The sequence below is a fragment of the Oncorhynchus mykiss genome, chromosome 12 (assembly GCF_057628025.1).
Source record: "Oncorhynchus mykiss isolate SJ-2025 chromosome 12, ASM5762802v1, whole genome shotgun sequence".
Taxonomy (NCBI): Eukaryota; Metazoa; Chordata; class Actinopteri; order Salmoniformes; family Salmonidae; genus Oncorhynchus; species Oncorhynchus mykiss.
Window position 1 is genome coordinate 69,972,953 of NC_143033.1, and position 24,821 is coordinate 69,997,773.

Consider the following 24,821-nt stretch of genomic DNA (forward strand, 5'->3'; position numbering starts at 1 on the left):
GGATGCATCTCAGATCAGTCTTCTCTTTGTATGAGCTGAAAGTTTAGAGGGACGGCCAGGTCTTGGTAGATTTGCAGTGGTCTGATACTCCTTCCATTTCAATATTATCGCTTGCACAGTGCTCCTTGGGATGTTTAAAGCTTGGGAAATCTTTTTGTATCCAAATCCGGCTTTAAACTTTTTCACAACAGTATCTCGGACCTGCCTGGTGTGTTCCTTGTTCTTCATGATGCTCTCTACGCTTTTGACGGACCTCTGAGACTATCACAGTGCAGGTGCATTTATACGGAGACTTGATTACACACAGGTGGATTGTATTTATCATCATTAGTCATTTAGGTCAACATTGGATCATTCAGAGATCCTCACTGAACTTCTGGAGAGAGTTTGCTGCACTGAAAGTAAAGGGGCTGAATAATTTTGCACGCCCAATTTTTCAGTTTTTGATTTGTTAAAAAAGTTTGAAATATCCAAAAAATGTCGTTCCACTTCATGATTGTGTCCCACTTGTTGTTGATTCTTCACAAAAAAATACAGTTTTATATCTTTATGTTTGAAGCCTGAAATGTGGCAAAAGGTCGCAAAGTTCAAGGGGGCCGAATACTTTCGCAAGGCACTGTATATATGTAAAAAAAACTTACATATATATAATTGTAGGTATAGCTCCATCTTTGTGTTTTATGGGTCTGATATTCTTGGTTTAAAAAATAAATGAAATGGGGTTTGTGGTGTTGAGCTCAGTGTGGTGTGCCGCCGCAGTTTTGTGGAATCAGTGACCAGACCAGAGACTAACCATATAAGTGGTTAGTGGGCTGGGATTTCCTGTTCCATTACAGTGTACTGCTTTTCTCTGTTGTGTTAATGCTAATACCAGAAAGTGTGTAGAAGATCACACCTTGATCTTGTACTGCAATCGGATGCACAACCAGCATTTGGGGATAAAATGCATAAACAACTGTTTTGATTTTGCAAGATCATTGTGTGATCTTCGACATACTTTCCGGCATTAGCATTAACACATATTGTGTGTTTTTAAATGTTGTTTCTTAACTCCGGGGGAGTTTTTACCTTTATTTAACTATTCAAGTCAGTTAAGAACAAATTCTTACTTACAATGACAGCCTAAGAATAGTGGGTTAACTGCCTTATTCAGGGCCAGAATGACAGATTTTTACCTTTTCAGCTCAGGGATTCAATCTAGCAACCTTTAGGTTACTGGCCCACTGCCCTAACCACTAGGCTACCTGTCCACTTTCAGAGCAGCATTTCAGTGGACCTGGGACTATGGTAGATCACGTTACAAAAACAAACACAAGATTCAGAGAACATTTAAGGGTTATACTACAATAAGTTGTTTTTGACTTATTTTTGACTTTCTGTGCATTTCTTTTTGACCCCTCAGTTAATTTTCGTGTTTTATGGGTTTCATATTATTTGTAAAAAAAAAATGAAACAAATTATGTTTGTGGCTTTGAGCTCAGTGTTGAGCTCAGTTTAGTGGAATTGGTGGCCAGACCACAGACTAAATACAGTAGTGGGCCAGGATTTCCTGTTTTGTGGCTGTGTGACTCTGAAAGTGTGTAGAAGATCACACATTGATCTTTTTTACATGGATGTAGCATTACCAGACCATGGTAATTTAACTCTCAATTTCGGTTTAGCAGAATTTTGGTTGCATTGTTTGTTGAGTCCATTGTAACTTGGAAATAGTTACATCTGGGGTAAAAATTGCAATTTACTGCCAAGTATTGGTGAGAATCATACCTGATATTGGAGGACATTTCAAGGATCAAGATGGTGACAATTCTACTCTTTATGGCATTAGGTGAGTCTTTGTGTATTACAATAACTAAGTTGTCATAAAGGAAGGTCTTTCAAGTGCCTCACATGAATAAGAATATACTCTATATATAGATTGGTATCTGTTGTCTCTGTGACTTCTGCTATATCCAAGTGCATTGTTATATTGTTTCTTTCTAGCTTAGCCTTGTTTCAATAGGCTATGATTTATGTACTGGATATACTAATGTCTGCAATGGAATTTTAACGTTTAATTTTAACTAAATTTGTGGATTTTGAATTGATGATACTGCTCACGAGCGACTTGGTAGACAGTCACAAAATCAAACTGACCTATAACAATGGACTAATTTCCAGTTCTCATGTCTGCTTTCTTTGCTCACTCAACTGTGACTTCAAAGTTAAATATATGTGTGCTTTGTGGACCTATACTGTAAAAGTTGAGCAATTTTGCAATTATTAACTTTGATAGAAAATGTAGCAAAATAGGATCTTGAAACTGCGGAGAGGATAACTCCGGTCCATCTACGCAATAAATTACACTGATTAATTCCCTAATGATATCATAGTTGACATATTTATTAATGGTCTAGAATCGTCTTTCAAGTCACACAATATATTTTTTTATTTGACACGGCAAACCAAAGTTAAACAGGCATAGGGTTGGGGTCAATTTCAATTCTTGAATTCACTCATGAAGTGGAGAATTTACATTGTTGAAATTTTGAAATTAATTCAATCTTCAAGTTTTAGAATTGGAATTTAAGTGTTTGGACTGTTTTGAATTGGAATTCAATTAGAATTCAATTTTTTTACATTTCCCAGTTAATTGAATGAATGGCAAAGTTTTCAGACCCCTTCCCCTTTTCCACCTTTTGTTACGTTACAGGCTAATTCTAAAATGTATTAAATAAAACATTTTCCTCATCAATCTACACAGACTACACTATATTGAAAAAGTGAAAACAGGTTTTTAGAATTTCTGCAAATTTATAAAAAAGTAAAAAACAGATACCTTATTTACATAAGTATTCAGAACATTTGCTATAAGACTCTAAATTGAGCTCAGGTGCATCCTGTTTCCATTGATCATCCTTGAGATGTATCTAGAACTTGATTTGAGTCCACTTGTGGGAAAGTCAATTGATTGGACATGATTTGGAAAGGCAAACCCCTGTCTATATAAGGTCCCACAGTTGACAGTGCATGTCAGAGCAAACACCAAAACATGAGGTAGAAGGAATTGTCCGTACAGCTCCTAGTCAGGATTGTGTCGAGGCACAGATCTGGGGAAGCGTACCAAAACATTTCTGCAGAATTGAAGGTCCCCAAGAACACAGGGACTCCATAATTCTTAAACGGAAAAAGTTTAGAACCACTAAAACACTTCCTAGAGCCAAACTCAGGGAGGTGACCAAGAACCCAATGCTAACTCTCACAGAGCTCCAGAGTTCCTCTGTGGAGATGGGAGAACCTTCCAGAAGGACAACCATCTATGCAGCACTCCAACAATCAGGCCTTTATGGTAGAGTGGCCAGAAGGAAGCTACTCTTCAGTAAAAGGCACATGACATCCCGCTTGGAGTTTGCCAGAAGGCACCTAAAGGTCCACAAGACTATGAGAAGCAAGATTCTCTGGTTTGATAAAACCAAGATTGAACTCTTTGGCCTGAATGCCTATCGTCACATCTGGAGGAAACCTGGCACCCTCCCTACGGTTAAGCATGGTGATGGCAGCATCATGCTGCTGGGATTTTCTTCAGCGACAGGGACTGGGTGACTAGTCAGGATCAACGTAAAGATGAACGGAGCAAAGTACAGAGAGATCCTTGATGAAAACCTGCTCCAAAGCACTCAGGACCTCAGACTGGGGTGAAGATTCACCTTCCAAAAGGACAATGACCCTAAGCACACAGCCAAGACAATGCAGGTGTGGCTTTGAGACGAGTCTCTGAATGTTCTTGATTGGCCCAGCCAGAGCCCGATCAAACATCTCTGGAGAGACCTGAAAATAGCTCTGCAGCGACACTCCCCAAACAACCTGGCAGAGATTGAGAGGATCTGCAGACAAGAATGGGAGAAACTCCACAAATACAGGTGTACTAAGTTTGTTGCGTCATACCCAAGAAGACTCGAGGCTGTAATCGCTGCCAACGATGCTTCAACAAAGTACTAAGTAAAGGGGCTGAATACTTATGTAAATGTGATATTTCCCATTTCACCAGTTCTTTCCATTAAAGCCGAAGGTCCAGAACCTGTGGTCGGCCTACTGAGGATGGAGGTTTTTCTCTCTCCTCAAGAAAGGTCCAGCTTGAGAGGTCCAGCAGGATAAGAGGCTAAGAACGACGAGAGTGAGTGGGAGACAGGAAGCACCAGTGACTCTGTCAATAAAGAAGTGGTTAAATGATGCAGATGCTAAGTTACAGGACGGGTTTGCCAGCACAGACTGGAATATGATCCGGGATTCTTCCGATGGTATTGAGGAGTACACCACATCAGTCACTGGCTTCATCAATAAGTGCATTGATGACATCGTCCCCACAGTGACTGTACGTACATACCCCAACCAGACGCCATGGAATCCAGGCAATATCCAAACTGAGCTAAAGGGTAGAGCTGCCGCTTTCAAGGAGTGGGACTCTAACTCGGAAGCTGATAAGAAATCCCGCTATGCCCTCCGACGAACCATCAAACAGGCAAAGCGTCAATGCAGCACTAAGATTGAATCATACTAGACCGGCTCAGATGCTCGTCGGATGTGGCAGGGCTTGCAAACTATTGCAGACTACAAAGGGAAGCACAGGCGAGAACTGCCCAGTGACACGAGCCTACCAGATGAGCTAAATTACTGGTAGCAAGCTAAACTATATTTTCAGAGTAGCTTCCTCAACACTGCTGACATTTTATATCAGGAAATAACATAAGCCAACATCAAGTGGAGAAACAATTTCACAAAATAAAGTATTGAGAGTCATTAATAGCATTTAGCAGAAAGCAGGACTAGCTGATTTTTAAACAAAGGAATTAGGCCATTTTGTGTGAAACTGACACATTCTTTTATCTGTATACTAAACAGAAGTCTGTGAGAGTCGGGCAAATGTCAACCACAACAAGTTCACTAATGTACATGAGACACAGGGCAGTTTCAGGGCAGTTTCAGGGCAGTTTCATAAAGGAAATCCTTGAACTCGATATAGACCCAACTATCTGGCTTTACAGATGGTGTAAATACCACAACAGCAGATGCAAATAATGTTAGCTTGCCTGGTTTATGTTTAATATTGTTTATAAATATGTAAATAAATGTCTAGATACAGCTTACTAACATTTACAAATGTAGCAATAACAATTCATAAATGGTGAGAAAACTTACATATAAAAAATGTAGGATTTTTTAATTGACATTATTATAAGCTGTTATCCATTTACAAATGGCAACTTCAGTAAATGTGTGTTTAATTGAAATGTTTTGGTTGTCTGTGTTTCTCCCCAACAGCTCATCAAATGGTCAAATCTTCATTGGCTGGTAAGTATTCCTGTGGGGCGGCAGGTAGCTTAGTGGTTAAAGCGTTGGGCCAGTAACCGAAAGGTTGCTAGATCGAATCCCCGAGCTGATAAGGTAAAAGTATGTCATTCTGCTCCTGAACAGGCAGTTGACCCACTGTTCCTAGGCTGTCATTGTAAGTAAGGATTTGTTCTTACCTGACTTGCCTAGTTAAATAAAAAAATATATGTGAACACAAGTCTCAAAGGTGCTGTTAAAGTCCAAAAAGGTTAACTAACACATTTGAAACAACTTTTAATAGAACACTTTGACAACTGGCAGTGTTAAATTGCATATTTGCTTATTAATCATTCATAATTTTTCCTATGATATTTTTTCCTCTTTGTGAGCTGGTGAAGAGATCAGGCTGGTCAATGGCACTAGTCGCTGCTCTGGGACAGTGGAGATTCTTTACGAGGGACAGTGGGGAAGAGTGTGTGGTCAGAAGTGGGACGTTGACGATGCCAATGTGGTGTGTGGCCAGCTGGGCTGTGGGAGGGCTGTGAGTGTCCAAGGTAGCGTCCACTTAGGTCAGGGTAGTGGTGGCAGGCCGACTTGGCTGGATGATGTTGGGTGTAAAGGCAGTGAGAGCTCCCTCACAGAATGCTCACATGGAGGATTGAAACACCATGACTGTTTACAGTCTCAAGATGCCAAAGTTGTCTGCTCAGGTAAGAAAAGTCCCTCTGTGTTGCTATTGTGGTTAATGAAAGTCAAAATACAATTGATTATACGTGTCAACTTGGCATTGATTTAGTTGAATATGATACTGAAATACATTTATTTTCTCCCACGTTGTCAAAAGTTTTACATTTTTCTTTAATTCCTAGTTAAACATAATATCAGACTGGTCAATGGGAGCGACCTCTGCTCTGGGAGGGTGGAGGTCTATCAAATTGGTCAATGGCGAACCGTGTGTAATGACATATGGGATTTGAATGACTCTGCTGTGGCATGCAGACAGCTTGGCTGTGGGAGAGCTGTTAGTGCCCCAGAGAGGGCTTACTTTGGTCAGGGCAGTGGGCCCATCTGGCAGGATGATGTTGGCTGCTCTGGCAGTGAGTGCTCCATCACACAGTGCCCACACACAGGAGGAACACATAACTGTCGTCATGGTAACGACGCAGGTGTTATTTGTTCAGGTAAGGGAGTCTCTTTTCCTTGTCTAGACTTGAGTTTTGGTTTGAATGGTTTGAATTGTGCAAAAATGTCTCATCAGAGAGAAAATCCTAAAAAGCATAGTACTGCAGTATTATAGCCTGCTCTGCCACCTAGTGGAGACTTGACTGTTGCACAAAGAATCTTAACCCATGCCAGACTTGGTGCTATGTGACCAGATGGGGGCAGCCTAGATCAGAGCAGGTGTCTAATACAATATGAAGACCCAGTAGATAGGTTGTGATTACTGTTGCCTAACTAAACTACATGTCTTTGACCAACAGGTGTTGTCTTGCAGACGCCTTCACTCTCCACAAATCAATCATATTCTTCCTTCTTGCAAGGAGAGGAGGTCCAACTCACCTGCACTCTTCCATCCCGTATCCTCTGTAATGCTGTGGAGTTCATCTTCTATCTGAATGGAGACTCCATCATGACTGTGACCGTTGGATCCTCACAGCCCAGGGCTACTTTAACAAAGTTTAAGATGGATGCTTCACACCAGGGCAGTTACCGCTGTCTCTACAGAACCCTCTCCAACAGCCAAGACATCAGCTCCCCTTACAGCAACATTACTAAAGGTGAGGTGGTAGTTGGGAAACAAGTGTTGCTTAATCTACAGTGAGCTCCAAAAGTATTGGGACAGTGACAAATATTTTGTTTGGGCTCTGTATTCCAGCACTTTGGATTTGAAATGATACAATGACTGAGGTGAATGTGCAGACTGTCAGCTTTCATTTGAGGGTATGTTTATTCATATCAGGGAACCATTTAGAAATTACAGTACTTTTGGGATCTAGTCCACGCATTTTACGGGACCAAAATTATTGGGACAAATTCACTTATACAGTATGTGTATTAAAGTAATCAAAAGTTGAGTACTTGGTCCCATATTCCTAGCATGCAATGATTACATCACGCTTGTGATCACGCATTTGCTGTTCGTTTTGGTTGTGTTTCAGATTATTATGTGGGGTATGATATTTGTGTCTAACTTTCTCACTCATCATTATTCCCAATTTATTCAGGACTATCCGTAAACATGGTAGAACATTAATGTAGAAGTGTTTAGAAACATATTCTATTCTTATTTAAAATAAAGGTATATCCAAAATGACACAATGCACTTACCATTCATTTCTATTGGGCGTATTATTGTGGCCCTGGTGGCACAAAATCAAAGGTCTGACTGCATGGAGATGCTTGGGAAATGGTCACTACAGGGGACCATGTTGTGGGTGTTTCAGGGGAAGGGGGTATATCTGACCTCCATCATCTAGGATGTGACAATGGTTAATTACATCTCCCCATTTCTGCCCATTTGTTTCATACAGCTGCAACTGTATATGCATTTGCAAATCAAGACCTTTCTTGATTTGGGCTCTGGGATGGTGCAACTGCTGAGAATCTGAGTCTATGATTGTTGTGGGGGAAAGGGGTTGAGTGTGTGAGTGTGTATCCCACAACTCTTGCGAGGGAGTAAAAGATGTTAGAGACAATACAGGATGATTCACAATAATTGTTAGCTAATATAATAACCGCTTGCCATACTGTAATTTTGGTAATGGTGAGACTGGTGAGAGGTAAAAATCCTTTGCATAAATTGCCTACATTACTACAACTATTAATAGCTAATTATGGAAAATAAGAAACAGGATTTTAAAATATATTTCGATTTTTTTGATGGCTATATATAATACAAATCGAGGTGAGGGCGATGGAAATGCATTTGGCGGTTGATCTGCCTCTCTTCTGCAGGTGGCACTGTGCTCTTTTTGAAGGATAGGTCCCAGTCTCTCCGGGGCTGTGGGATCCGGGGGTTGGTCTGCCGGACATTGGGATGACAACCCAACTCGGGATGAGGAGGGGTTTTAGCGGGTGGAATTGGAGGTTTACTTATTAGCAATGCAAATATCGTGGTACAGCTACACAGACACTCATTCATCATGTTACTTTTTAACGGTACGTTTACAAACATATATTTTGATAAATAGAACTGAAACTTGTGACTCATTATGGTAAGTGGTGAAATAAGTATAGTCAGTTATAATGGCTTAGCAGATAATAAGAAAAGACGATCAGTATTTACCTGGCTAAAAGAGAAGGAAAATAATATCTATTGTTTACAGGAAACTCATTCAACAATTTGAAGTTTTGTGGAAAAAGGACTGGGGGGAAAAATATATTTCTCCCATGGGCAAAGAAATTCAAAAGGGCCGATGATATTAAATAACAGTAATTTTGATCCAAATTTGCAAATTGTCCAAACAGATCATCAAGGTAGATGGATTATTTTAAATGTTATTGGACAGTAAACAGATTTGGCTTATTAACCTATATGGTCCAAATAATGATGATCCAAGCTTCATTGAAAATATACATAAGAATGTATCAACTCTATAAGCAACAGTATTATTATCAACAACTATTATCATGGTGGGGGATTTTAATAGGGTTTTAAAATACCTCTATGGACTGTAAAGGAAATCACCCTACAAACTATCACCCCCAGGCACTTTGTCACGCCCTGACCTTAGATATTCTTTTTATGTTTTGGCCGGGTAGGGTTCTCAATCAGGGACAGCTTTCTATCATTGTCTCTGATTGAGAACCATACTTAGGTAGCCCTTTCCCACCTGTCTTTGTGGGAAGTTGACTTTGTTTATGGCACAAAGCCTCTAGTGTTTTGTAGTGTTTATTGTTTTGTTTCTAAATAAAATAATATATACGCTCACCACGCTGCACCTAGGTCCAGTTCTTTCAACGGCCGTGACAGAACTTCCCACCACAAACGGACCAAGCAGCGTGGTAAGGAGGAGCAGCGTGTTCAGGAGGACTGGACATGGGAGGACATTCTAAATGGCAAGGGATCCTGGACATGGGAGGAGATGAGAAAGGATCGCCTGTCGTGGGAGCAGCTGGAAGCAGAAAGGAAGGTGGAGGCAGTGAGAAAGAAGGCCCAGGTTTGCACAGGGTCACAGCTGGCACTAAAGACCGGGAGGCCACGCCCCCCCCCAAAAAAAATAGTGGGGGAGCACACGGGGAGTGCGGCAGAGTCTGGATTCAGACCTGAGCCAACTCCCCATGCTTACCGTGGCGAGCATGTGACTGGTCAGGCACTGTGCTATGGGGTGATGCGCACGGTGTCTCAAGTGAGCATTCACAGGCCGGTGTGCTCTGTACCAGCGTCCCGCATTTGCCAGGTGGAAGTGGGCATCCAGCCAGAACGGGTTGTGCCAGCTCTGCGCTTGAGACCGCCAGTCGCCTCCACGGACCAGTCTATCCGGTGCCTCTGCCAAGAACTAAGCCTCCTGTATGTCTCCTGTGCCTGCTCCCAGAGCCAGGCCTCCCGTGTGTCTCTCCACTCCAGTGATCCATGGAAAGAAGCCTACAGTGATGATCCATGGCACGAAGCCTCCAGTGATGATCCATGGCACGAAACCTCCAGTGAGGATCCATGGCAAGAAGCCTCCAGTGATGATCCATGGCACAAAGCCTCCAGTGATGATCCATGGCAAGAAGCCTCCAGTGATGATCCATGGCACGAAGCTCCAGTGATGATCCATGGCATGAAACCTCCAGTGAGCATCCATGGCAAGAAGCCTCCAGTGATGATTCATGGCACGAAGCCTCCAGTGAGTAGTTATGGCACAAAGCCTTCAACGACGGCCTCCAGTCCGGAGCCTCCAGAGACGGCCTCCAGTCCGGGGCCCACAGCGAGGGTGCCCAGTTCGGGGCCCACAGCGAGGGTGCCCAGTCCGGGGACCACAGCGAGGGTGCCCAGTCCGGGGCCCGCAACGAGGGTGCCCAGTCCGGGGCCTGCAGCGAGGGTGCCCAGTCCGTGGCCCGCAACGAGGGTGTCCAGTCCAGGGCCCGCAACGAGGGTGTCCAGTCCGGGGTCGGTGACGATCCCCGCACCAGAGGTGCCACCAAAGTGGGGTGAGCCAGTGGTGGAGCGAGGTCTGCTTCCCGCACCTGAGCCGCCACAGCAGAAAGATGCCCACCCAGACCCTCCCCTATAGGTTCAGGTTTTAAGGCTGGTGTCCGCACCTTTGGGGGGCGCCCTGAACTTAGAGATCCTTTTTATGTCTCTATTTGGTTTGGTCAGGGTGTGAATTGGGGTGGTATTCTATGTTCTATTATTTGTATTTCTATGTTTTGGCCGGGTAGGGTTCTCAATCAGGGACAGCTGTCTATCATTGTCTCTGATTGAGAACCATACTTAGGTAGCCCTTTTCCCACCTGTCTTTGTGGGAAGTTGACTTTGTTTATGGCACATATCCACTAGCTTCATGGTTTGATTTGTAGTGTTTATTGTTTTGTTCGGCGTCTTCTCTAAATAAAAGAATATGTACGCTCACCACCCTGCACCTTGGTCCAGTTCTTTCAACGGCCGTGACACACTTAAGGAAATCGTGATTGTCATGTTGGAATTAGTGGATATATGGAAGCTTAAATACCCTGACCTAGTGAGATATGCATGGCGGAGGCTTAATTCAACTAGTCGTCTTGATTACTTTCTTATGTCATTCTCTCTGGCACCAAAAGTTTTAAAAGGTGTTGATAGGGGACAGAATGCGGCCGGTTCATCACATAGTTGGTATATTTATCACTCTTACAGAATTTTCACGTGGGCGAGGATTTTGGAAATTGAACCAAAGCCTACTGCATGATAACTTGTTTATAACTAGGACAGAAGAATTTATAACTTACTTTTTCCAACATAACATAGGTACAGCAGATCCCCTTATTGTATGGGACACTTTTAAATGTGCCTTTAGGGGCCATGCAATTCAGTACTCATCTATAAAACAAAATAAATGTAGATCTAACAGTACAGTTAGATAGCAATAAAAACTGTACCATAGAGGCACATAATAAGTTTGAGGAAAAAGAAATGAAGGAAATTATTCAAGAAAGATCCAGTGTTAAAATATTATAAAAATAAAGCAAACTGGATAGAATATGGGGAAAAATTAACCAAATTCTTCTTCAATCTTCAACATAGAAATGCTACAATTTTTTTTATTGAAACTTGTTACAAATGAAGGAGTCACACATGATTCACCGAATGATATTTTGAAAGAGGAAGTAAAGTAATTTAAGAATATGTTTTCGTTTCAGTTTCCGCTAACCGAAGCTAATTGTATGGATTTTCTTCCTATTAATAATGTAAAATTAACATCTGTACAGAAATACTCATGTGAAAGCCAAATTACAGAGGAACGTCTTGATGCAATTAAAGCCTTTAAGGCTAGGAAAACTCCAAACTTTTTGATATACTCAGAGGACCATTATTAGCATGTTATAACCACTCCTATATAAATGTTAGATTATTGAGCACACAACAAGAAGGTCTGGTTTCATTATTACTGAAACAGGATCCAAGGGGTGTTTGTGTGTGTGTGTGTGTATATATATATATATAGATAGATATACAGTGGGGAGAACAAGCATTTGATACACTGCCGATTTTGCAGGTTTTCCTACTTACAAAGCATGTAGAGGTCTGTAATTTATATCATAGGTACACTTCAACTGTGAGAGACATAATCTAAAACAAAAATCCAGAAAATCACATTGTATGATTTTTCAGTAATTAATTTGCATTTTATTGCATGGCATAAGTATTTGATCAGCTACCAACCAGTAAGAATTCCGGTTCTCACAGACCTGTTAGTTTTTCTTTAAGAATCCCTCCTGTTCTCCTGATTTATAAGGAAAACAAATGTGTAAAAGTTGACAACAAAATAACACAATTCTTTAATCAAGACAGAGGAGTAAGACAAGGTTGCAATATATATTAGTCCAACATTCAATATTTATATAAATTAACTGGCTACCATGATAGAACAATCTGCATCAGTGTGACTCACCATAGAAGACAAAGAAACAACGTTTATTTTATATGCAGATGACTTAGTAATCTTATCACCAACAGAACAGGGGCTACAACAAAGCCTGTCCTTGCTAGAACAGTATTGTGAGGAATGGCCACTATCCATTAATATTGACAAAACCAAGGTAATGATCTTTCAGAAAAAGTCCAAATCTCAGGAAAGTAGATAACATTTCACCCTAGGTGAAACAATTCTGAAACACACCACCATACAGTGGGGAGAACAAGTATTTGATACACTGCCGATTTTGCAGTTTTTCCTACATACAAAGCATATGACAGAGGTCTGTCATTTTTATCATAGGTACACTTCAACTGTGAGAGACGGAATCTAAAACAAAAATCCAGAAAATCACATTGTATGATTTTTAAGTAATTAATTTGCATTTTATTGCATGACATAAGTGTTTGATCACCTACCAACCAGTAAGAATTCCAGTTCTCACAGACCTGTTAGTTTTTCTTTAAGATGCCCTCCTGTTCTCCACTCATTACCTGTATTAACTGCACCTGTTTGAACTAAAAGACAACTGTCCACACACTCAATCAAACAGACTCCAACCTTTCCACAATGGCCAAGACCAGAGAGCTATGTAAGGACATCAGGGATAAAATTGTAGACCTGCACAAGGCTGGGATGGGCTACAGGACAATAGGCAAGCAGCTTGGTGAGAAGGCAACAACTATAACAACTAATTATTCGAAAATGGAATAAGTTCAAGATGACAATCACCCTCGGTCTGGGGCTCCATGCAAGATCTCACCTCGTGGGGCGTCAATGATCATGAGTAAGGTGAGGGATCAGCCCAGAACTACACGGCAGGACCTAGTCAATGACCTGAAGAGAGCTGGGACCACAGTCTCAAAGAAAACCATTAATAACACACTACTCAGTCATGGATTAAAATCCTGCAGCGCACGCAAGGTCCCCCTGCTCAGGCCAGGGCATGTCCAGGCCCGTCTGAAGTTTGCCAATGAACATCTGGGTGATCCAGAGGAGGAACGGGAGAAGGTCATGTGGTCTGATGAGACAAAAATAAAGAAGAAGGATGAGTACAACCCCAAGAACATCATCCCAACCGTGAAGCATGGAGGTGGAAACATCATTCTTTGGGGATGCTTTTCTGCAAAGGGGAAAGGACGAATGCACCATGTTGAGGGGAAGATGGATGGGGCCATGTATCGAGAGATCTTGGCCAACAACCTCCTTCCCTAAGTAAGAGCATTGAAGATGGGTCGTGGCTGGGTCTTCCAGCATGACAATGACCCGAAACACTCAGCCAGGGCAACTAAGGAGTGGCTCCGTAAGAAGAATCTCAAGGTCCTGGAGTGGCCTAGCCAGTCTCCAGACCTGAACCCAATAGAACATCTTTGGAGGGAGCTGAAAGTCCGTATTGTCCTGCAACAGTCCCGGAACCTGAAGGATCTGGAGAAGGTCTGTATGGAGGAGTGGGCCAAAATCCCTGCTGCATTGTGTGCAAACCTGGTCAAGATCTACAGGAAACGTATGATCTCTGGAATTGCAAACAAAGGTTTCTGTACCAAATATTAAGTTCTGCTTTTCTGATGTATCAAACACTTATGTCATGCAATAAAATGCAAATGAATTACTTCATAAATCATAGAATGTGATTTTCTGGATTTTTGTTTTAGATTCCGTCTATCACAGTTGAAGTGTATCTATGATAAAAAAATTACAGACCTCTACATGCTTTGTGAGTAGGAAAACCTGCAAAATCAAGTGTATCAAATACTTGTTCTCTCCACTGTATATATATAGATAGATAGATCCAGTCCATTTTAAAAATTGGAGGCCTCTTACACCACAGTGTTGTGCTGCAACAAATCTAGCTAAATACTTAGAATTAGAATAGAATTAAGAAGTTATTGTCAGATATTATTCATCCTAATCAGAAACATTTTTTTTCATGCACGAATCATTGGAGATAATGTAAGACAAGCACTGGAAACAATAGAATACTATGACATTTCGGGGAAACCAGTCATGGTTTTCATAGCTGATTTTGAAAAGGCGTTTGATAAAGTACGATTGGATTGTATATATAAATGCCTAGAATATTTACATTTTGGAGAATCGCTTATAAAATGGGTTAAAGTTCTGTATAGTAACCCTAGGTGTAAAATAGTCAATTATGGCTACTTCTCAGAAAGTTTTAAACTGTCAAGAGGAATAAAACAAGGTTGTCCACTATCAACATGTATTTATTATTGCCATTGAAATGTTAGCTGTTAGAATAGGATCTAACAATAATATTAATGGATTAGATAGCCGTGGCAAAGGTGTCATTGTACGCTGATGATTCATATTTTCTTTTAAACCCACAATTAGAATCCCTCCACAGCCTCAAAGGGGATCTAGATACTTTTGCTAACCTCCCTGGATTAAAACCAAATTTTGATATTACGTATTGGATCACTAAAAAATACAACTTTTACATTACCATGTAGTTTACCAATAAAAGGGTCTGACGGGGATGTGAACATACTCGGTATACATATCCCGAAAGAAAGAAATTATCTCACTCCAATACATTTTATATAAAGTTAGCCAAAATAGATAAGATCTTGCTACCATGGAAAGGAAAATACCTGTTTATTTGTGGCAAAATCACCCTGATTAACTCTTTAGTCATATCACAGTTTACCGATTTGCTTATTGTCAAGGTTGTGGGTAACTGGTGAAAGGAGTCAGGCGCAGGAGAACTGAGATGCGTGGACAAGGTATTTAATACAAGACAACACAGGTATAAACACAATACTACGGTGCGGGAAAAATAGCGGTATCACGAAATAAATGGGCGTAATAACAAAACCCGGCAACAAAATATCGGCAGTCAGTAACAGCCTGAACAATAGAACAAACACGCACACAAACATAACATACAAAGCCAAAACATTTGTCACTGTCCCAAAACTTTTGGAGCTCACTATATATATATATATATATATATATATATATATATATATATATATATATATATACAATTCAGAGCCTTGATAGGGACGAGAGACTGATTACCTTGTCCATCACACACATATTTCTCATTCAGAAGGTGTGAATATGGAATCACATGACTTTCAAATTGCTGTTTACTTCCTTCCCAGTGGTCCTGCTACAGCCCAACATCTCTCTCAGTCCTCCAAATGGAGGGGTGTTTTGGGAACCTCAGGGCCCAGAGGTGGTCAGGGGCCACAGCTTCTCCATCACCTGCTCCATTCAGCCACAGTATCCTGGAGGCCTCTTCTATCTGGACTTCTCTGGGTCCAACAGGACTGAAACTAAGCCAGCAGTGAACCACTCTGCCTCCTTCCACTTCCCTGTTGCAGAGTATAAAGACCAGGGGAAATACAGCTGCAGCTATGTAGTCAATGTCTCCACCTGGTCATTCAGGTCGGATAATAGTGAACTAGCTGTCACCATTAGAGGTAAAGTAAAACATGCTTTAAAAAAAAACATATTTAAAATTGTGAGAGAAGAATCATAGTATTGTAAGATTTGTAATCCTTCATGTCACTTTTTTTTTTTTGTTTTTATATCCTATGAATTTGCCATCTACAAGTCTTGATCTGTAGATCTAAACCTTGAAATACCTACATTTTCTTCAGCGTTCATGGTCCCCATCATTGTCTCTGGAGGGACTGGTGGGGTAGGACTGCTAATTCTGCTTCTTCTAGTCATGTGTCTAGTCAGCTGGAGGACGAGGATGAACAGAAAGCCATCTACAGAGACTGGCCAGGGAGAATGTAAGTGATATCACTATACTGTAAACTCAAAGGCTGAATATGAACTTGATTTATGCCTTGAGTCTGACAAGTTAAGCAGCATCTCAAATCCGTCCGAAATACTTTTGAAATCATTTTCTTTGTAAGTCTTTTTCCCCCTTGAGTTTCCTGTAACGAATATTCATGAGCGAACTGTTATGCAACAGGTATTGACAACGAAAAGGAAGAGGACTATGTTAATGTTGAAAACGTCTGTTACCAGAGAGGTCAGGAGGGTGCAAAGAAAAATGAGAAGGAAAAAGGGCACAGCTATGGGAAATCAGAGGACGCCTATGACAACGAGGACGGAAACACTCAAAGAAATGGTGTTTGTGGGGGGTCTCATGAGAAAATTAACAGTGAAGATGATGAAAATGATTATGTTAATGTCTCTGCTTAGGACAATGCTGTAGCACAGGCAGGTGTGTCAGTTGGGTATAGCTTTAAGACCAAAAAGTTAAAAGTAGGCTACAAAAAAAGTTGACTAAAATCATTCAAATCCGCCATTAAAATGCAACGGCTGTTTAGCGTATCTATGGGCTGGCTTTAGGACTACGCAGCAATTAGCTCGGAGGGCCTGTGTGCCTTTCTCTCAGCATTGAGCAGAGACAGTACCCAACAGCTTGCTTGAGGTCACCCTATTTCGGCAGTTCGCCGATTGCTTTGAATTTGATGTCGGCATTTGAACTCGGCCTTGTAAGCCTCACAGCCAGTTTTATGCACCTGCTACTTATACATTGATGTCGGCATAAGCGGCGCATCCGGTAGGCTAGGGGAAGATAAGCTTCGCCTAATGTCAATAGAATGACATTTCCAAAATGAGCTATATAATTACTTGTGCCTTATACAGAAATAAATAACATTACAAATACTACACCAGAGAATATGATTTGACCATAGAGATTCATTAGTTTCTTTTAAAAATGAGCTGTTTTTATTGGAATGAGTCATTTGGGCAGCAGGCGGAAAATAGCCTACAAAATAGTTGATTGTTGAGTTGCAGCAGTCTGTGGAAAGAAGTTTAGTAGGCTAGACTAATATTTCAAAATACAATCACGGGACAAACATAGTTTAGAAAGCAAATGGCTATTGCTGAGAAGAAAAGGCTCTAATTTGTCTTCTCAACTCATTTTAGTAAACAGTAGCATCTTATTGGCACCAGAGGAGAGCATCAACCACATCCCCAAATGAGTGCACCATATTCACTTGCCTTTATCATTGGATCCCCAAACATTTGGGGAGACTAATTCCCTCCTCCAGGCTAGATGGATGTCATATTGTAGAATTTGTGACTCTCCTTTTTCTAGGCCTAGATTAGATAGTTACATAGTTGATAGTTGTTTTTACTCATCTGTTTGTGAGTGTCAGCAGAGTAGGCTACTAAATTTTGTCGTATTGAAAAATATGTTGCTTATTCCTCCAGTCATATAAAGTGGATTAGAATTGCATAAAATGTGTTTAGAAAAAGGCCACATTTTTCCTGTGCAAAGAAAGGAGAAGAAACGTCTCTGTTTAATCCTACACTATGTCATTACGCGCTCAGAAATGCACTGTTCAGAATGATCTGTTTTGCTTACAGTGATTGAGTTATGTGATTAACCTAAATCTGACTGAAATCTACTCATCACATTAGCAATAGTAGCATATATTGCATTAGTCCGCAAATGCGATAGTAGATGCATGAAATCGCTATATTACACTGAACAAAAAATGCAACAATTTCTAAGATTTTACTGAGTTACAGTCAATTGCAATTAATGAATGAATTAGGCACAAATCTATGGATTTCACATCACTGGGAATACAGATATTTTAACCCTTGCGTGGTGTTTTTGTTATTCACCGAACGTTTGCGAGTCTGATGGCCCCACAACGCTATTGTTTTTTTAAAACAATACAGCCATAACAATTTAGGTAAAAATACTCAATACTTAGATGTTGACTTATATCAATTACAAACAAAGACAGCATACATGGTTCAAATTTGGCATTTATCCCTGGTAGATCACATTTATCAATAACAGCGCGATTTGTTTTATTAGATAATCAAGACATTGGTGGAATAAATCATGTTTATCTTGAACAAACATAAAAGAAACAAGGTTTTCATCACTATCCATGTTTATTGCTTTGAATTGAACAAATTGGAAAGGCAAATTTTACGTAGTATTTTATGGAAATTATAAATTGCCCTATTGAACACAAATTAAGGCCGATCTACACACCACATGAGGGACAGAGTTTTACTGTGTGTGTGTGTTGCAAATGTATTTCTTGCACTTGATGCATGTGTACTGTGTCTTCCTGTCCTTCTTGGGTCCACACACATCGCAACGCTTCTTCTTGTTGCTAACGGCTGCAATATAGAATGATGAAAACACTTAGTTCAGGAATTTGACTAACATCTCACTCACTCACATATATAGCTACAGCAGGCTAAGGCAGGAGAGTCAGACACACACACACAACATCATCACTCACACTTACTTCTGGTATTGGAGTTGTTGGTTCTGTGGGCCGGGCAAATGGGGCACCAGCATCCTCCACCTGAATCTTCCTCACGACGGCTGCAGAAGCTGGGGTCCTTGGGATATGTTGCCTCCTCTGGAGAAAGAGCCATCTCCTCTGGAGCTTCCCTCTGTTCTAATCTGGGTTCAATGCCATCCAGATGACAAACGCATTGTACGCCAAGATGTTGAAGAATATCACAAGTGGCCAGCGTAGGGTTCTTCTTTTGCAGCTGTAGCCAATCACCAGCTTGTCTGGATTTTCTGGATTTTGATGTTCCTGGTCACAGATTCTCGCATCCATATGCAGTGTGTTCATGTTTACCACATTTCTGCCTTTCTTTGTCACGTAGGAAATTAGCGATGTGTCTGACGTGAACACAAACTTAGAGGAATTGATAGGTCTCTTCTGTGTATTCATCAGCTGAGATGGGAGAACTGGCTTTTTTTCATACTGTTCCTACCATCGTCAGCTTCCTCTTGAGGAGCTCCTGTCCCATCTTGTGCAAAGTTAAAAAAAGTTATTGCATGTGATGTTGTGGCCACGGAGTCCCTGTGTCACGTCCAGGACAACCCGTATCCCTTGGTTCTTCTCAGGGACTCCTCCAGCTGGCTTCTCCATATAATCTTGCAAGTTCCACTCATATTATGAAGCAGCATCACAGGCAGCCAAGATCTTGATTCCATATTTTGCGGGTTTAGATGGTATGTACTGCCTGAAGAGGCAGCTGCCCCTAAATGGCATGAGCTGCTCATCAACAGTAACGTTGGGCCCAGGGTTATAAAACAGGGGAAGGCGGTCCACCCAATTGTCCCACACTGACCTGATTGCAGCTAGCTTGTCTCTCTGCTGCGGAGCTGGTCTGGTGTCTCGGTTATCGAAGCAGATCATCCTGGAAATAATGTGGAAGTTTTCCAGAAACATTGTTGCGGTGAAAAGTTCTCTGCCAATTTCCGCATCCCACAGAGATGCTGTGGATTCCCCCATTGGATCTGAAAACACCAGCAAGAATATAAACCCCAAAGTATGCATGTAAATGAGTTTGGTCCATCTCCTTCCATCTCTCTCCAAAAACACGCCTTCCCTCCAAATTAGTAGAGTCCAGAATGATTTTCTGGATGGTGTCTGGGATGAACAGTTCAAAATAATACTTTTTGTCCTGCACACGACTAACCGCCATCCTGGTTGCATCCTTATAACATTGGCAGCCATGCAGGGTGGCTCATTCCTTGGGCATTTTTTTGACATCCATATTTCTTCTCCTGCAGGCTGCTGATGAGCTGGTAGCTGATGGGCTGGTCCTGGGGCTGGCTGAGGGTCAATCTCATCCTCTTCTTCCAACTCACTGTCAGACTTCGAATTGACAGAGACATGATCCTCGTATTTGGAAAATTCTTCTTCTTCCAAAGTGGAAGACGCTCCTTCCACACTAGTTTCCCACTCTGCAAAAAAAATTCTAAGGCCCTCTGAGCAGAGATTATGTTTGCCATACTGATTGATTGTGCTAAGGAGCCACACATGCAAAGCTATTTATTTGTTGTGTCCCTCCCCCAATTTGCACCTGGCTGGGGTAGAGTGTGGGAAAGTACAGAATTATTTTACAATGTATTGAAATAATGTATTGTAATAACATTGTGCAGGTTCCCGTGAGACATTGTGTAGTTTCACACACTACAAAGGGTAAAGAGTGCGAGAAAAGCGGGAGGCAGGGAGACAGGTTCTTGTTGCTATGTTGAAACGGCAGGCACAGGGAGGAGGAAGACAGAGTGAACGCACACACCAAACCTTTTAGTTTAATTTGTACTTGTTTTCACCTACACACACACTTTTGTTACCCTGGGGTCCAGTGGACCCGAACACCACATATGTAATATAAATGTGTAGGGGGATGCACAGTGTGCACTCAATCAAAATGTGTTATTTTACATGTTCTTCACAGAAATTAGCCAAGGCCAATGAGTCTCAGGATAAAAAAATATGTATTGCATAATTTTTATTTTAATAAACATTGAAAATGGGTCCCACAGACCCGAACACCACACAAGGGTTAAAGAAAAGTAGGGGCCTGGATCAGAAAACCAGTCAGTATCTGGTGGGACCACCATTTGCCTCATGCAGCACGACACATATCCTTCACATAGAATTGATCAGGCTGTTGATTGTGGCCTGTGGAATGTTGTCCCACTCCTCAACAATGGCTGCGCGAAGCTGCTGGATATTGGCGGGAACTGGAACATGTCATTCACGTCAATTCAGAGCATCCCAAACATGCTCAATGGGTGTCATGTCTGGTGAGTATGCAGGCCATGGAAGAACGAGGACATTTTCAGCTTCCAGGAATTGTGCACAGATCCTTGCAACAAGGGCCCGTGCATTATCAAGCTGAAACATGAGGTGAACCCTGCTGTGTCACATGATGTGAATGAAGACATTAATCATTGTAATGAACTTGATGGGAGACAGAGAGCTGGTTTCAAGCGCAGAGCCCAGCAGGTGTTTATTGTAAAGGGTCACAGGAAGAGGTAGGTAGTTGGGTCCAAGAGCAGGCAGAAGGTCATATACACAGGGGGTCCAAAACGGCAACAGGACAGGCAGGGAAAAGGCTATTAACGTCATCCAGGAGATCAGGCAATAGGTTGATAACAGGAAATCCAATAGGCTAAGGTACAGGCAGGGAATAGGCGTCGTTAGTGAGGCAGGCAAAAACTATCCTACATGGGAGGAGTAAATTATAGGGGAAAAACAGAGCGCCAACTAGAAGTGTGTCACAAAACAAACAATACCTCACAATGATGGGGTGCAAAGAACTGAACTAAATAGAGTGTGATAATGACATACAGGTGTGTGAACAGGTGATCAGAATTCAGGTGATTGGCATCTGGAGAGTGAGCTGCGTTCAGCGGATCTATGTGTTTGAGAGTGTGAGTTGGAAGCAGACGTTACAATCATTAGTAAAGAATATTGTGGACCGTATGCTACTTCTCACTTTCATTGTTTTGCAGAAAAACTTTATTGACCTTAAATGTGTATTTAATGCGGGTAAACCTCAGAATGTGTTTTTTTTTTTTTTTTAAATGAGTCTAATGATGGTGCCCCAATTGATCGAGTCCCTGCATACAAATATATTGGCATCTGGATAGACGATAAGCAAGCTTTTGAAAAATATATTGATTTAAGAAGCTGAGAATAAAAATGGTCTCCTTCTCAAGAAAGAGGTCCTGCCTCTCCCTTATAGTAGAAAGCAGATCATTTGATCAACGTTCCTACCAGTCCTAGACTATGGCGACATCAACAATATGAATGCCGCTGCCACTTCACTAAAGCAGTTAGATGCAGTTTACCATAGCACACTTCGTTTAATTACGGGTGACACTGCATTCTTTTCCCAGAAAGTAGGCTGGCCATCTTTTGAAGTCATGTAGGTCGATTCTTTGCTCTCTTTTTATTTTTTTATATTTTTTACAAAAACTCCCGCAGTAAATACACATCATTAATAACCTTTAGACATACAAGTTACCATGCCCGTTCTGGGAAATCCCTTCGGTCTCCTCAGTTAGGTAAATTAGCTTTCTTAGCACCACATACAGTGCCTTGCGAAAGTATTTGCCCCCCTTGAACTTTGCGACCTTTTGCCACATTTCACGCTTCAAACATAAAGATATAAAACTGTATTTTTTTGTGAAGAATCAACAACAAGTGGGACACAATCATGAAGTGGAATGACCTTTATTGGATATTTCAAACTTTTTTAACAAATCAAAAACTGAAAAATTGGGCGTGCAAAATTATTCAGCCCCTTTACTTTCAGTGCAGCAAACTCTCTCCAGAAGTTCAGTGAGGATCTCTGAATGATCCAATGTTGACCTAAATGACTAATGATGATAAATACAATCCACCTGTGTGTTATCAAGTCTCCGTATAAATGCACCTGCACTGTGAAAGTCTCAGAGGTCCGTTAAAAGCGCAGAGAGCATCATGAAGAACAAGGAAAACACCAGGCAGGTCCGAGATACTGTTGTGAAGAAGTTTAAAGCCGGATTTGGATACAAAAAGATTTCCCAAGCTTTAAACATCCCAAGGAGCACTGTGCAAGCGATAATATTGAAATGGAAGGAGTATCAGACCACTGCAAATCTACCAAGACCTGGCCGTCCCTCTAAACTTTCAGCTCATACAAGGAGAAGACTGATCAGAGATGCAGCCAAGAGGCCCATGATCACTCTGGATGAACTGCAGAGATCTACAGCTGAGGTGGGAGACTCTGTCCATAGGACAACAATCAGTCGCATATTGCACAAATCTGGCCTTTATGGAAGAGTGGCAAGAAGAAAGCCATTTCTTAAAGATATCCATAAAAAGTGTCGTTTAAAGTTTGCCACAAGCCACCTGGGAGACACACCAAACATGTGGAAGAAGGTGCTCTGGTCAGATGAAACCAAAATTGAACTTTTTGGCAACAATGCAAAACGTTATGTTTGGCGTAAAAGCAACACAGCTCATCACCCTGAACACACCATCCCCACTGTCAAACATGGTGGTGGCAGCATCATGGTTTGGGCCTGCTTTTCTTCAGCAGGGACAGGGAAGATGGTTAAAATTGATGGGAAGATGGATGGAGCCAAATACAGGACCATTCTGGAAGAAAACCTGATGGAGTCTGCAAAAGACCTGAGACTGGGACGGAGATTTGTCTTCCAACAAGACAATGATCCAAAACATAAAGCAAAATCTACAATGGAATGGTTCAAAAATAAACATATCCAGGTGTTAGAATGGCCAAGTCAAAGTCCAGACCTGAATCCAATCGAGAATCTGTGGAAAGAACTGAAAACTGCTGTTCACAAATGCTCTCCATCCAACCTCACTGAGCTCTAGCTGTTTTGCAAGGAGGAATGGGAAAAAATGTCAGTCTCTCGATGTGCAAAACTGATAGAGACATACCCCAAGCGGCTGTAATCGCAGCAAAAGGTGGCGCTACAAAGTATTAACTTAAGGGGGCTGAATAATTTTGCACTCCCAATTTTTCAGTTTGAAATATCCAATAAATGTCGTTCCACTTCATGATTGTGTCCCACTTGTTGTTGATTCTTCACAAAAAAATACAGTTTTATATCTTTATGTTTGAAGCCTGAAATGTGGCAAAAGGTCGCAAAGTTCAAGGGGGCCGAATACTTTCGCAAGGCACTGTATATAAAGCAATCTACAGAGTTCCCTAGAACTGGATGTACTGGTGCTTCTCGGGCAGTTAAGCATGTTGATTAATCATTTACACATTTCATAACCTACCAAACTCCCCAGTCCGCCACAGGATGTTTTTGTGCTGGTCGAGGACAGTCAGGTCTGGAGTGAACCAAGGGCTATATCTGTTCTTAGTTCTAAATTTTTTTTAATGGGGCAGAATAACCAGGCAACCTCGACTGACAGGATGAGGTCAATATCCTTCCAGGATACCCGGGCCAGGTTAATTAGAAAGTCCTGCTTGCAGAAGTGTTTTAGGGAGCGTTTGAAAGTAATGAGGTGTGGTTGTTTGACCGTGGACCCATAGCAGATGCAGGCAATGAGGCAGTGATTGCTGAGATCCTGATTGAAAACAGCAGAGGTGTATTTGGAGGGCAAGTTGGTCAGGATAATATCTATGAGGGTGCCCATGTTTACGGATTTAGGGTTGTACCTGGTGGGTTCCTTGATCATTTGTGTGAGATTGAGGGCATCTAGCTTAGATTGTAGGACTGCCGGGGTGTTAAGCATATCCCAGTTTAGGTCACCTAACAGAACAAACTCTGAAGACAGATGGGGGGCAATCAATTCACATATGGTGTCCAGGGCACAGCTGGGAGCTGGGGGGGGGGGGGGGGGTCTATATCAGGCGGCAACAGTGAGAGACTTATTTCTGGAGAGATGAATTTTTTAAATTAGAAGCTTTGCAGGCTATCTTTGGAGTAGATTGCAACACCTCCCCCTTTGGCAGTTCTATCTTGACGGGAAATGTTGTATTTGGGTGGCCTTCCTCAGCCAGGATTCAGACATGGCAAGGACATCAGGGTTGGGGGAGTGTGCTAAAGCGGTGAGTAAAACAAACTTAGGGAGGAGGATTCTGATGTTAACATGCATGACACCAAGGCTTTTTCAG

General features: G+C 41.6%; 1 protein-coding gene across 1 annotated transcript; it reads left to right on the forward strand.

Moving 5' to 3' along the window:
* The first annotated feature begins 1,512 nt into the window (after positions 1-1,512).
* Positions 1,513-18,281, forward strand: LOC110538074 (uncharacterized). The gene is made up of 8 exons (XM_021624646.3): positions 1,513-1,825; positions 5,296-5,325; positions 5,694-6,014; positions 6,174-6,485; positions 6,786-7,082; positions 15,527-15,847; positions 16,028-16,165; positions 16,351-18,281. Exons 1-8 carry the CDS (start codon positions 1,795-1,797, stop codon positions 16,581-16,583), a joined length of 1,683 nt encoding a protein of 560 aa, XP_021480321.3. The 5' UTR covers positions 1,513-1,794; the 3' UTR covers positions 16,584-18,281.
* The last annotated feature ends 6,540 nt before the right edge of the window (positions 18,282-24,821 follow it).

Coding starts and splice junctions, on each gene's coding strand:
- LOC110538074 (XM_021624646.3), top strand. CDS start 1,795: ATGGTGACAATTCTACTCTTTATGGCATTAG. Junction 6,015..6,173: donor TGCCAAAGTTGTCTGCTCAG/GTAAGAAAAGTC, acceptor TTTAATTCCTAG/TTAAACATAATATCAGACTG. Junction 6,486..6,785: donor CGCAGGTGTTATTTGTTCAG/GTAAGGGAGTCT, acceptor TTTGACCAACAG/GTGTTGTCTTGCAGACGCCT.